The 11927-nt window shown below is 39.4% G+C and overlaps 3 protein-coding genes across 3 annotated transcripts; 1 reads left to right on the forward strand and 2 right to left on the reverse strand.

Moving 5' to 3' along the window:
- The first annotated feature begins 305 nt into the window (after positions 1-305).
- LOC111787848 (FT-interacting protein 1) lies at positions 306-4263 on the forward strand. Its single transcript, XM_023667915.2, has one exon. The coding sequence runs from the start codon at positions 820-822 to the stop codon at positions 3907-3909; it is 3090 nt and encodes a 1029-aa protein (XP_023523683.2). The 5' UTR covers positions 306-819; the 3' UTR covers positions 3910-4263.
- A 245-nt stretch (positions 4264-4508) lies between these two features.
- Positions 4509-6340, reverse strand: LOC111789425 (large ribosomal subunit protein eL6y-like). The gene is made up of 4 exons (XM_023670194.2): positions 6020-6340; positions 5529-5635; positions 4901-5082; positions 4509-4805 (listed from the first exon to the last, which is right to left on the reverse strand). The coding sequence occupies exons 1-4, from the start codon at positions 6268-6270 to the stop codon at positions 4650-4652; spliced, it is 696 nt and encodes a 231-aa protein (XP_023525962.1). The 5' UTR covers positions 6271-6340; the 3' UTR covers positions 4509-4649.
- Positions 6341-6739: 399 nt separating this feature from the next.
- Positions 6740-11056, reverse strand: LOC111789351 (O-fucosyltransferase 20). Its single transcript, XM_023670094.2, has 6 exons — positions 10141-11056; positions 9872-10040; positions 8666-8755; positions 7762-8045; positions 7415-7673; positions 6740-7328 (listed from the first exon to the last, which is right to left on the reverse strand). The coding sequence occupies exons 1-6, from the start codon at positions 10830-10832 to the stop codon at positions 7092-7094; spliced, it is 1731 nt and encodes a 576-aa protein (XP_023525862.2). The 5' UTR covers positions 10833-11056; the 3' UTR covers positions 6740-7091.
- Between the last annotated feature and the right edge of the window lie 871 nt (positions 11057-11927).

Below are 11927 nucleotides of genomic sequence, written 5' to 3' on the forward strand. Positions count from 1 at the left end.
ATAGAAGCCAATTGAAGGTAAGTTTACAAGGTCTTTGAGCTGTGCAGGGGATGGAGTTTCACAAGTTTTTTTTTTTAACAATGGAAGAGATGAATAGCAAGCAAGGAATAAAGCACATAAACAAAAGGTTCCATTGGCCAAATGGCAACCCCTTAACCTCTTGTTATTACCCATAAACTTCTTAACTCACATTGCCTTAGCTGCCCTCCTTCCCAAGAAAGGGACATCTTGTGCTAAACTCACTTTGTTAAATACTTTTTTCTATACACTATTTTACCTCTATATATATATATATATATATAATATTTATATATTGATAGATTCTTGATCAATTTTTTTATCAACTCCAGAATAAATTAATTGATCAAGGGATATACTCAATCAAGGAACTCAACGAGGGATAAGAGCGAATTGCTAGCGATGACTTGCAAATTGCTAGTGAAGGGAATCTATGAGAGAAGGTTATCGAACCGAGTTCCGATCAAATTGAGTGTGGAGCCAACGAGTTCGGTCAAACAGTATAACAAGTTGAAGGCGGAATCAAGCTTGAGAGAAATGGGCGTAGGTTTAATACTGAACACCACTTCTCGATACTCGAAATAGCCTATGCCTTAATGCTCTTGGAAAAAGTTCTTGCTTTCCCTCCATCTTTGGGTCTTCACAAAGCTCACTCTCAGCTTCTTCATCAAACCATTCCTTTCTTTTTCATCATTTCTTCTGAAATGGAACTTCCTTGCTTCTGAATGGAGTTTTCAGATTGCTTGTGGTCAGTGATTACCTTATATTTTTTGCAGCAGTGGACGAAGAAGCAAAAGGATTATGAAGCAGCAGCTAGTGGTGGAAGTAATAGATGCTCATGATCTTATGCCCAAAGATGGTGAAGGATCTGCAACTCCATTTGTTGAAGTCGATTTTCAAAACCATATAAGCCGAACAAAATCCGTTCCAAAGAACCTCGACCCCGTTTGGAATCAGAAACTCTCATTCGATTTCGACGAATCCCAAAGCCACCATTTCCAAGCCATTGACATCTCTGTTTACCATGAAAAGAGACTGACTGAAGGCAGAAGCTTTCTTGGAAGGGTCAGAATTCCTTGCTCAGACATTGCCAAGGAAGGTGAGGAAACTTATCAGAGATATCAGTTAGAAACTAAGGGGTTTTTCTCGTCTGTCAAAGGTGAAATTGGCTTGAAAATCTACATTTCACCACCAAAAAACTCTCCTATAAATCCTAAAAGATCCCCACTTGATCCTGCTTGTGATATTCAAGTAAAACCAAAGAACAATGTTTTAACAATCTCAGCATCTAAACATTCTAGCTCAAGTTTTTCTGTAGCTGAGTTTCCTATCAGAGGTCCAGCTAAAGAGCCAGAGATTGAAGAACCAATCGAGACACGAGGCGAGACGACACAGCTACATAAGCAGCAAACAATGCAGCGACCTCGAATATTAGTACAGAAGCGACCACAAGGCGCTTCATCTTCGATGAACAAAAGCATTCCATCTACAATGAACACAAGCAATTCACAAGCTAATATCAGCAACCAAGATAATGATGAGATCAGGGACACTAATCCTCAGCTTGGAGAGCAGTGGCCGGGTGGCAGATCGTACAGTGGAAGAGGTTGGCTGAGAAGTGAGCGACACACTAGCACTTACGACCTTGTCGAGCAAATGTTCTATCTCTACGTTCGAGTTATGAAAGCAAGGGATCTTCCTCCAAGTTCCATCACTGGAAGCTGTGATCCATATGTGGAAGTAAAGCTTGGGAACTATAAAGGGAGAACAAAGCATTTTGACAGGAAACAAAATCCAGAATGGAATCAAGTCTTTGCATTCTCAAAAGAACGCATACAATCCTCTATACTAGAAGTTTTTGTCAAGGACAAAGAAATGCTAGGAAGAGACGAGTACCTCGGTCGTGTAGTGTTCGACTTGAACGAGGTTCCAACTCGGGTTCCCCCAGATAGCCCATTGGCACCTCAATGGTACCGGTTGGAAGACCGGCGAGGAACGAGCCGGGTAAGAGGGGAAATCATGGTTGCAGTTTGGATGGGAACACAAGCTGATGAAGCCTTCCCAGAGGCATGGCATTCTGATGCAGCCTCAGTGTTTGGGGAAGGTGTTCATAATGTAAGATCAAAGGTTTATGTCTCTCCAAAACTATGGTATCTGAGGCTAACAGTGATTGAAGCTCAAGATGTAATCCCCACCGACAGAAACCATGTTCCTGATGTTTTTGTCAAAGCTCAAGTAGGAAACCAGATACTCAGAACAAAGAACAGTTCAACAAGCACAGCTAATCCCTATTGGAATGAAGATTTGGTGTTTGTAGTAGCTGAGCCATTTGAAGAACAGTTGCTAATCACCATTGAGGACAGAGTGCACCCTTCAAAAGAAGATGTCTTGGGGCAGATCAATCTGGCTCTCGACGCGTTCGACAAGCGGCTTGATCATAGGCCAGTTCATTCGCGTTGGTTTAACCTCGAGAAGTACGGTTTTGGAGTTCTAGAAGCTGATAGGCGAAAGGAACACAAATTTTCAAGCAGGGTTCACTTGAGAGCTTCTCTTGAAGGTGGATATCATGTACTAGATGAATCGACTTTATACATCAGTGATCAACGACCAACTGCTAAGCAGCTATGGAAACAACCAGTGGGAATATTGGAGGTCGGAATTTTAAGTGCTCAAGGATTACTTCCAATGAAGCTGAAGGATGGGAGAGGAAACACAGATGCTTATTGTATTGCTAAGTACGGTCAAAAATGGGTTCGAACCCGAACGATTCTCGACACGTGCAATCCCAAATGGAATGAGCAATACACATGGGAAGTCTATGATCCATGTACTGTAATTACCTTGGGAGTTTTTGACAATTGCCATTTGGGGGGTGGTGGTGACAAACATAATGGAAGCAACGGAGGAAGAGATTCGAGGATCGGAAAGGTTCGAATTCGAATATCGACACTTGAAGCTCATAAACTCTACACACATTCCTATCCACTTCTGATTCTGCACCCCAATGGAGTGAAGAAGATGGGAGAGCTCCAACTTTCGGTTCGCTTCACCGCCCTATCTTTGGCAAACATGATACATGTCTATGGAAGTCCATTGCTCCCTAAGATGCATTACCTTCAACCTTTCACAGTGAACCAAATAGAAAACTTAAGGTACCAAGCTATGAACATAGTAGCGACAAGGCTCGGTCGAGCTGAACCGCCTCTACGAAAAGAAGTTGTTGAATACATGTTAGATGTAGATTCACATGTTTGGAGCATGAGACGAAGCAAAGCCAACTTCTTTCGAATCATGTCATTACTTGCGGGAATGATATCAATAAGTCGATGGTTTCGTGAAGTTTGTAACTGGAGGAACCCTGTCACATCGGTGCTCGTGCACATTTTGTTCCTTATATTGATTTCGTACCCCGAACTAATACTTCCTACTGTTTTTCTATACATGTTCCTCATTGGCTTATGGAACTACAGGCTTAGGCCAAGGCACCCACCTCACATGGACACCAAGCTCTCTTGGGCTGAAGCAGTGAGTTCTGATGAGCTCGACGAAGAATTTGACACGTTTCCGACTTCCAAGGCAAACAACTTGGTACGATTGAGATATGATAGGCTGAGAAGTGTTGCAGGGAGGGTTCAAACAGTTGTGGGAGACATAGCAACACAGGGAGAAAGAGTAGAATCTCTACTTAGCTGGAGGGATCCAAGAGCCACCAGCCTTTTCGTAGTGTTTTGTCTCTGTGTTGCTGTTGTGCTATATGCTACACCTTTCAGAGTGGTGGCTTTGGTTACAGGGTTGTATTATTTAAGGCATCCAAGATTTCGCAGCAAACTACCCTCGGTACCTAGCAATTTCTTCAAGAGATTGCCCCCTCAAACAGATAGCTTGCTATGAGTTACGACGGTCATGGTTTGGTCATGGTTTGGTCATGGTTTGGCCATGCCTATAATTTGCAATAAAATTATGGATTAAGCTTGTTTTGCTAAATGTATAATTTAATTCAACTCCCGAGTATTTTTCCAATTTTGCTTATTTTCTCTTTCAATTTAGATTAATATAAGAAACCATGGTTTCCTTTCTTTTACAGATGATATGAAATTACAAAGAATACAAAAGCTATGCTAAAGGAATTAGAAGGAAAACGGAAAAGAGTTTTGATAATAAGCTTCCTAAGTAGCTAATGGTTCAAATCCACCGCTACCAGATATTGTTCTCTTTAGGCTTTTCTTTTCGGACTAACCCCAAGGTTTTAAAATGATCTACTACACAATCCACCCCTCTTGACCCTCCCCCCTCTCTCTCTCTCTCTCCAACCGATGTGAGATCTCACAATTCACCCCTCTTGGGGCCCAACGTCTTTATTGGCACACAGTACAGTGTCTTGCCCGGATACCATTTATAATCCACCCCTCATGTACCATTAGAGTCAATCAAGCCATTATCTTTTCAAATGATTCCTCTCGATACTTTTTAAGTAAGCGTAAGTAAAGTGATGGGAATAAAAGAAATATTACATATCTTATCACTATCAGTCAAAATTCATTACGGGATATAATTTCAAATCTAGAATCCTCATAACAAAACACAAAACAAGAAAATTGTAGTGATCAATTCCACAAGAAAACAGCAAATATCTAGAAAACAAGCTCATGAGGTTTCATGCCTGCCTTTAGAGAAAACCTGGCAGCTAAGTATGTCTTTAAATCTGAAACAGCCTCGATCGACTTGAGCAAAGCTGAGTCCACGGCCTTTTGATCATCCTTTTTGTCCTGTGGGAGTGAGCTTTTTTCCTGCATGTAAAACAATGGTGACCAGAAATTAAGACAAGAAAGTGACAAAAATTGAAGTATTTGAAAAAACAATCATCATAAAAACAATTACGAACCTCCTTCTCTGCCTCAAAGAACTCTCCTTCTCCCTTCTTTTTCTTCATCTTAACTTCCTTGGAGAAATATTTGTCATCAAACTTCTCCACGTTGACTCCTGCAATGTCTACCTTGGTGGAGGTTGCAATCACATACGACTGATTCACACGCCTCAGCGGAACACCATTGACCTTGAATGGTCCTAGAAAAGCAAACTTTACATTAAGATAATCTCTTGTAGGCTCGAAAATTGCAAATTCAAAAATCAAAGACTTGGCCAATCGCTACTTTATTTGCACCCTTTCTCCCAAACATCTATCACTATCACTACAGTCGGCATCATCTAGACCAACCCCTCCCCCACAACCGCCAAATGAAGCTTAGAAACTCTCTTTGTTTCAACACCAAATGAAGATTAAAGGTCTAAGGTATGTAAATAAAATTTGCACAACAGACAGTCAGAATAGGAGGCATGAGACATTAAAGTGGTATGTAATTGCAGGGTATATTAGACAGAAATGGTGGCATACGACGTCCCAATACTTCTTACTTGTCAATAGGAAAAGTAATGCACACAACACATTTAAGATAGCGATATTACAGTAAAATTACAAAGGAAGGTGATTAGAGAAAATTGCCAATACTCACCAGTGACTAAAAGTAACCCAGATGGAAGTTGCTTCAAGAACACAACTCTCTTTCCCTTGAACCTTCCAGCGAGAATGATAAGCACGGTTCCAGGAGTAATGCTAGACCTGCAAATGATATGAAATTGACAAACTATGTTATATGAAAACACCCGACGCACATTTCTTTGAACTGACCCCAATATTCATTATTTGGAAAATGAGCAACATTACTTCACTACACGCAGTTCAGACTTCAACAAATTTCCAATCTGGAAACCTAAAAGTTTCAAATCCCCCTTTTTTAATAGCTACAGCATGAACTCTATTCAGTCTAATAGGGAGTGACACTGCCCCATTCATTATGTAATTTCATGAAATTAAAGCAATTGTTTCTTAGTTGATTCCAAATTCCTCAGTTTCCGAACCATAACAAAGTCAAAATACACCAAACAATATACGTTCCAAGGCACTGCAGTAAACATCAAAAGAAAGACATTGAGAGAGATAAACCTAAGTTTGGTGGGCTTAGCCTTGCGCTTGTTGACAAGTGGCTTCTTGACATCGTCAGCAGGGTAAAACTTCGGCGCCTTCTCTGCCGGAGCGTCGGCCTGAAGCTTGGCATCGTGGCGAGGGAAGACACCACCATTTTTTGCCTTGATTGCCCAAAGACCCCGCTTGTGGTACATCTTCGACCTCGAATATTTCCCAACCCCACGAATGAGATCAGGGTTCCTGCTAGCTCTCGCTGCCTTCGGAGCCATTGATGAATTCCTTCTCTGAGATCTCGTTATCGTCTCCTCTCCTCCTCGCCGAAACCCTGAGATTTAAGAGATGTAGGCACATATATATTCAATATGGAGCCCTAAAGTGAAATTGGGCCTTCATTGCCTTCATATTTTTGGGCTTTATTTTCAAGATGGATCCTGGTTTTATAACAATTTTATTTTATTTATTCTTTATAATTAATTTATTTATTCTCATAAACAAAATTTAAACTTTTTCAAATTCTAATTTTCTCAAAATTATCAAAAAAAAAATAATAATAATTTAATTAAAATTTACATCTAAACATTTAATTCGAGAAAATATAAATTTTAGTAACAGTGTAATCATAAATTTTAGTATGTAATAATTTAGACTTCGTATTTTTAAATTTGTAATAAATTTAATTTTTGTCGTGAAAACTTTGACCGTAACCGAAAAAACTGAAGAGAAACATTCTTAATATCATTACAGCAATGAATTATTTCATTAAAGAAAATTGGTGTTTACAGTAAAATATGTAATTACAAGAACTTATTCTTTAAAGAATCAAAGAATCATACAATGTGATACTGTCCAATTTATTTCTCTGATGATATATATATATATATAGAGACATGTTTCTCATAGCCTCGGCTGTGTTCTTCAGCTTGCTGCTGCATTTGATGCTTCATCCACCCGACCAGACGATACCAAACTCATGGTTCTAAAGAGGGCTCGGCTTCAAGCATCGACTCGGGATGTCCGAGGTTTTGTCGACTCAAACTCTTGTTCTTCAAGGCTTTTTTCGCTATGTTGGCATTACTGAAGAGCTGTTGACTTATATGGTATGAGCATCAGAGCTGTTGTTGCACATGCATTCGGGAATAGGGTACTTAGTAACGTCTCGTCCCACTTTGCTGGTTCGAAGTTCGGGCTGTCCGAGGGAGTCCTGATGCAACTCCTTGATGATCCTGTTAAACTCTGGTTCAGGTAGTGAGGAGTCCAGGAAAAGGGGAAGCATGTGTCTTTTGTTTGGTGTTATGTATTTCTTGTGCCCAGCATAAGCCCTGCGTCCCTGTAATCCAAACGAACAATCAACTTCGTCGTGATCGGACTCGAGAAGCAAAGGCATGGCATGGAAAACTGAAGGAGAATTTATACCTGAATGGCATGGCCCATGTTTCCTCCATGAGAAGGCATGAAAACATCGCTGCTCTCACATACAATATAGTCGATAGCTGCCATAATCGAAGCTTTTTTCGCGAACGGTTCGAGTTCACTCGGCAAAGCAAGATCTTCCTTGTTGAAGAAATTCGGGAACTCGCTTGTTAATGGCTGCAGGGCCTCTTTTCCTCCCAGGGGTTGCCCTCCAGCCCAGTATATTCTTGTATCTCTTGGAGCTCCAAGAGCTTTTAGTAACCTGCACATAAGAGTTGCAATGTTTAGTCCAGCAGAGCCATAACTGGAAATGATTGGCAATGACAAGCATATGGTCAAGCAATCCTTACCTCATAACCTCATAGGCATTCAGGGGGCAAAGGCCTGCAAGTTTTCTATCATGGTAGCTCATGTTTGACCGAGCAGTTAAGAGTTCGGGTCGTTGTATTCGTTCGTTGTTTATCATCTCGTCATATTTGGGGCTCAAACCAGGTAAACAACCAGTTCTCACCCATACGTCTTTCTCCATTCGCAAATGAAGCGCAAGGTACTGTCCTTTGGTTCGCATTCTCTCGGTGAGCTTGTTACCAAGTTCCACGATCGGTGGAGCGAACCTCAAAGCACGAAAAGCAACCTGAAGCAAAGAGGAAAAAGAACAACAATTAACACTGATATATTCCCAGATCCCACATCGGTTGGAGAGGGATACAAATCATTCTTTATAAGGGTGTGGAAACCTCTCCCTAGTAGACGTGTTTTAAAAACCTTGAGGGGAACCCGGAAAGGGAAAGCCCAAAGAGAACAATATCTACTAGCGGTGGGCATAGACTGTTACAAATGGTATCAAAGCCAAACATTGGACAGTATACCAGTGAGGACGTTAGGCCCTAAAGGGGGGTGAATTATGAGATCCCACATCGGTTGGAGAGGGGAACAAATTATTCTTTACAAGGGTGTGGAAACATCTCCCTAGTAGACACGTTTTAAAAACCTGCTCGAAAGGGAAAGTCCAAGTTCAAAGAAGACAATATCTGCTAGTGGTGGGTTTGGGCTGTTACAAAAGGATTACTTATAAAGCCACAGCAAAAGAACTCATATGTCTCGATCAAGATGTACTATTCGAATCGATGTATCGAATAAGCATTGAAAGCAGTGATCGATTATATAATGCATACACTTCGATCGAGTCTAAGCAGCAAACAACTAATCACGAGAGAACAAAGAGTTACAACAAGATGAAAAAACCTTTGATACCTTGCATCTAAGCTTTTGGAGATCAGAAGGAAGATCCTTGGAAAGCCTCGAGTCCAAGCCGCGCAACAGCAGTACCCCTTCTCTTCTAAGCTGCAAAATCCGAGACACGCTCCTTAATATCATCAAGCTAATAACCATAACATTTTCCAGTGGTAAAGATTAAAGAATAAGGTTTAGTGAAAAAACATAATAAGGACAGAAAAATGTCACAAGCTTTTAGTTGGTAATATGTTGCTGTCTGGTCAACCTTAGCAGACAGGGAATGTATGTGTGAACCTTAACAGACAGGGTTTACATTTATGGTTAACAGTATCTATGAGATCAACTAACCTAAAAGCTTAAGGATTTTAGTTAAATGGTTAACATCATAATTCCTCGACTTTATATTATTTGTTTATGTGTTAGCCTTTGTCAATCAAATTAAGACCCGAGCCCACAGGTAAAATGTGAGATTCTACATCGGTTGGAGAGGGGAACGAAACAATCTTTATAAGGGTGTTGAAACCTTTCCCTAACATAAGCGTTTTAAGAACCTTGAGGAGAAGCCCGAAAGAGAAAGCTCAAAAGGCCAATATCTACTAGTGGTGGGCTTGGGCCGTTACAAATGATATCAGAACTAGACATCGGGTGATGTACCAGCGAGGAGGTTGAACCCCGAAGGGAGGTGGATACCAGGTAGTGTGCTAACGAGGACGCTGGGCCCCGAAAGGATGAGGATTGGGAGGTCCCACATCGATTGGAGAAGGGGACGAGTGCCAACGAGGACGGTGGGCCCCAAAGGGAGGTGGATTGTGAGATCCCATTTTGTATGAGGGTGTGGAAACCTCTCCCTAGGAGACACGTTTTAGAAACCTTGAGGGGAAATACGAAAGGGAAAGCCCAAAGAGAACAATATCTACTAGCGGTGGGCACTTAAACTAACAATAACAGTCTCGAAACTTCGAGACTGATATTCATGCATTATGGCGACGTAACGAAGGCTCTTCTACAAACATTAAAACGGAGTTAAAGTGGCATTCAAAACCAATCTTCAAAGATGCTTTGTAATGAGCTAGATTAAACTACATGGTAGGGACGTAATGAAAACTAGCAGAGCAGTAATCAACAGATTCCTTTCCTATCAATCAAGAAGCCTCGACACTTTTTTAGCAGTGAGCTTCAAACAAAAGCCATGGCAGCTAAAAGAACAGAGACGACCATCCTTACCTTCCTAAGGTACCGCGACCGAATCCAACTCGGTGAGACATGATGCGGAGGCGATTTTTGCTCGACTGGCCGAGTCATCAAATGCGTCGATGGCAGAGACGAAACAATATGAACATCATCTGCTAAAACATTCTTGAAATGCTCCAAATCAAATATATCAGAGAATTCACTGCAGCAATCAAACAGAACACCGAAAAGCAAACTAAGCAAATGATAAATAAGAAAATCTTCATTTCTACTTGAAATCAATATATGAATCGAGTTGATACCTTTCATCTCCCCAGATTACGTTCACTTGCAAGATAGGAACAACAAGAGCAGCTCCAAGAATTCTAGCAATCACAACAGCATCAACGATCTGATTTCTCTGTTGATTCATCCCACCAGAAACAACAACCATCAGATACTTACTCCTTTCACTAACGATTCCAGTGGTTGCTTTGCTATAATCTTCGCTGAAATCTAAACACGGTTTGTACCCCAATCCATCAGGTTGCTTCCAGAACTCCACCTCCTTACTTCCCTCTCCAAAACCCTCATTCGATTTCAAAACCCCATTTGAAATCGGCTTAAGAGATTGAACAGAATCGTTCATAATCACATCCTCAACAACATTTTCCTTTTCTCTATCGATTACACCCGATTTCAAAACCCCATTAGAAACTAAACCTTGCGATTGCAATAGCGATTGCGAGGAGAAACATGGGTATGACACGATTAAAGGGTTGAGATTAAAATTAAGTTTCAACATACCCAAAAGGCCGAATAAGAAAATAGCGAGAAGCCATAGCTTCTTCGAGTTTCTGTAAGTGGAAAGACTGAGATATTTGTTGTACGTTTTAGAAGATTTCTTAGGCGAATCGAGAAGGGATTGAAGAGAAGAAGTAGATAAAGAGTTTATAATTTGAGATGGAACGGATATGTAACATTGCTTCTTGGAATTACTGTTCTTCTTCGCCATTGACGAACCAGAGAACAAATTCTGAAGCTCCAACAAAAACCCACTTCCTTATCCTTTCTCAGATTATAAATCTCATCAGAGAGAGAAAGAAATGTTACAGTAGAGAAAGAGAGAGAGAGATGGGCGGCGCCGCCGCGGGAAGCGGAGAGAATTTTTCCGATTATAATTACGCGTTGCTGACCAAAAGCAGCCGTATTAGAACGAGAGATTTTGAAGGTGAGCTTCTTTGAACGGAAGCTCAAGCGTATTTATATTGCCCTTCTTCTAATTATTATTGGTTTTTAATCATAACTATAGCTCATTAAATTAAAAAATACAAATAATGTCCATTTGTAGGTGAAACTACCACTATGCCCTCACACTTTTTTTTTTAATAATAAAATTTAGTATTTTCCTTTATAAATAATTACTATAAGTTAATAAATTAAAAAACAAATCATATGAATTAATTTAAATATTTAAAATTGTAATTTAACCAGTGGATTAATAGAAAACTAATTATATTTTTGACATGTGTAATTTCTAAAATGACAGTAGGACTATATTATATAGTAAATATGTCACATCAATATTTTTAAAATAATGTTGGCTTTAAAAAAATATGATTTATAATGTAATATTTTTTTCTATTCAAATTGAAACATGACGTGAATCTTTAATTGTTATTATATGTTTATAAATTTGGTTACTTTATATTTAAAATATTTAACTTTTAAAAGTTTAGTTTTAATTTTTTTAACTTTCAATGGACAGTTCACCATATTCAAAGATTCGTAATTAAAAATAATATTAATAACTAAAAATAATTAAATTAAGATTAATTTTGCTTATATGAACAAAAGTGTGATTGATACATTTTATATCTTTTTTTATTATAAAAGTAAAATGCCAAAATTCACTTCCACTAAGTCAACGGAGGTTAAAGTGTGAATTTGTAGTTTATAATTTTAAATGCTTTAATTTTATTATTTCATTTTGATAAATCTTTAAAAAAATAATTTGTATTAAAACCATCTCAACTAAATTTCAAGGGTAAAATTGTAATTTATCAGTTGTCATTTATGGGTTATCGACTAACCTATGTTCAGATTAATC

This window comes from Cucurbita pepo, chromosome 2 (assembly GCF_057944985.1).
Source record: "Cucurbita pepo subsp. pepo isolate OVF chromosome 2, ASM5794498v1, whole genome shotgun sequence".
Taxonomy (NCBI): Eukaryota; Viridiplantae; Streptophyta; class Magnoliopsida; order Cucurbitales; family Cucurbitaceae; genus Cucurbita; species Cucurbita pepo.

Coding starts and splice junctions, on each gene's coding strand:
- LOC111787848 (XM_023667915.2), top strand. CDS start 820: ATGAAGCAGCAGCTAGTGGTGGAAGTAATAGATGCTCATGATCTTATG.
- LOC111789425 (XM_023670194.2), bottom strand. CDS start 6,270: ATGGCTCCGAAGGCAGCGAGAGCTAGCAGGAACCCTGATCTCATTCGT. Junction 5,636..6,019: donor GCTAAGCCCACCAAACTTAG/GTTTATCTCTCT, acceptor TATCATTTGCAG/GTCTAGCATTACTCCTGGAA. Junction 4,806..4,900: donor TCTTTGAGGCAGAGAAGGAG/GTTCGTAATTGT, acceptor TTTTACATGCAG/GAAAAAAGCTCACTCCCACA.
- LOC111789351 (XM_023670094.2), bottom strand. CDS start 10,832: ATGGCGAAGAAGAACAGTAATTCCAAGAAGCAATGTTACATATCCGTT. Junction 8,756..9,871: donor GGTCGCGGTACCTTAGGAAG/GTAAGGATGGTC, acceptor CGGATTTTGCAG/CTTAGAAGAGAAGGGGTACT. Junction 7,674..7,761: donor AATGCCTATGAGGTTATGAG/GTAAGGATTGCT, acceptor TCTTATGTGCAG/GTTACTAAAAGCTCTTGGAG.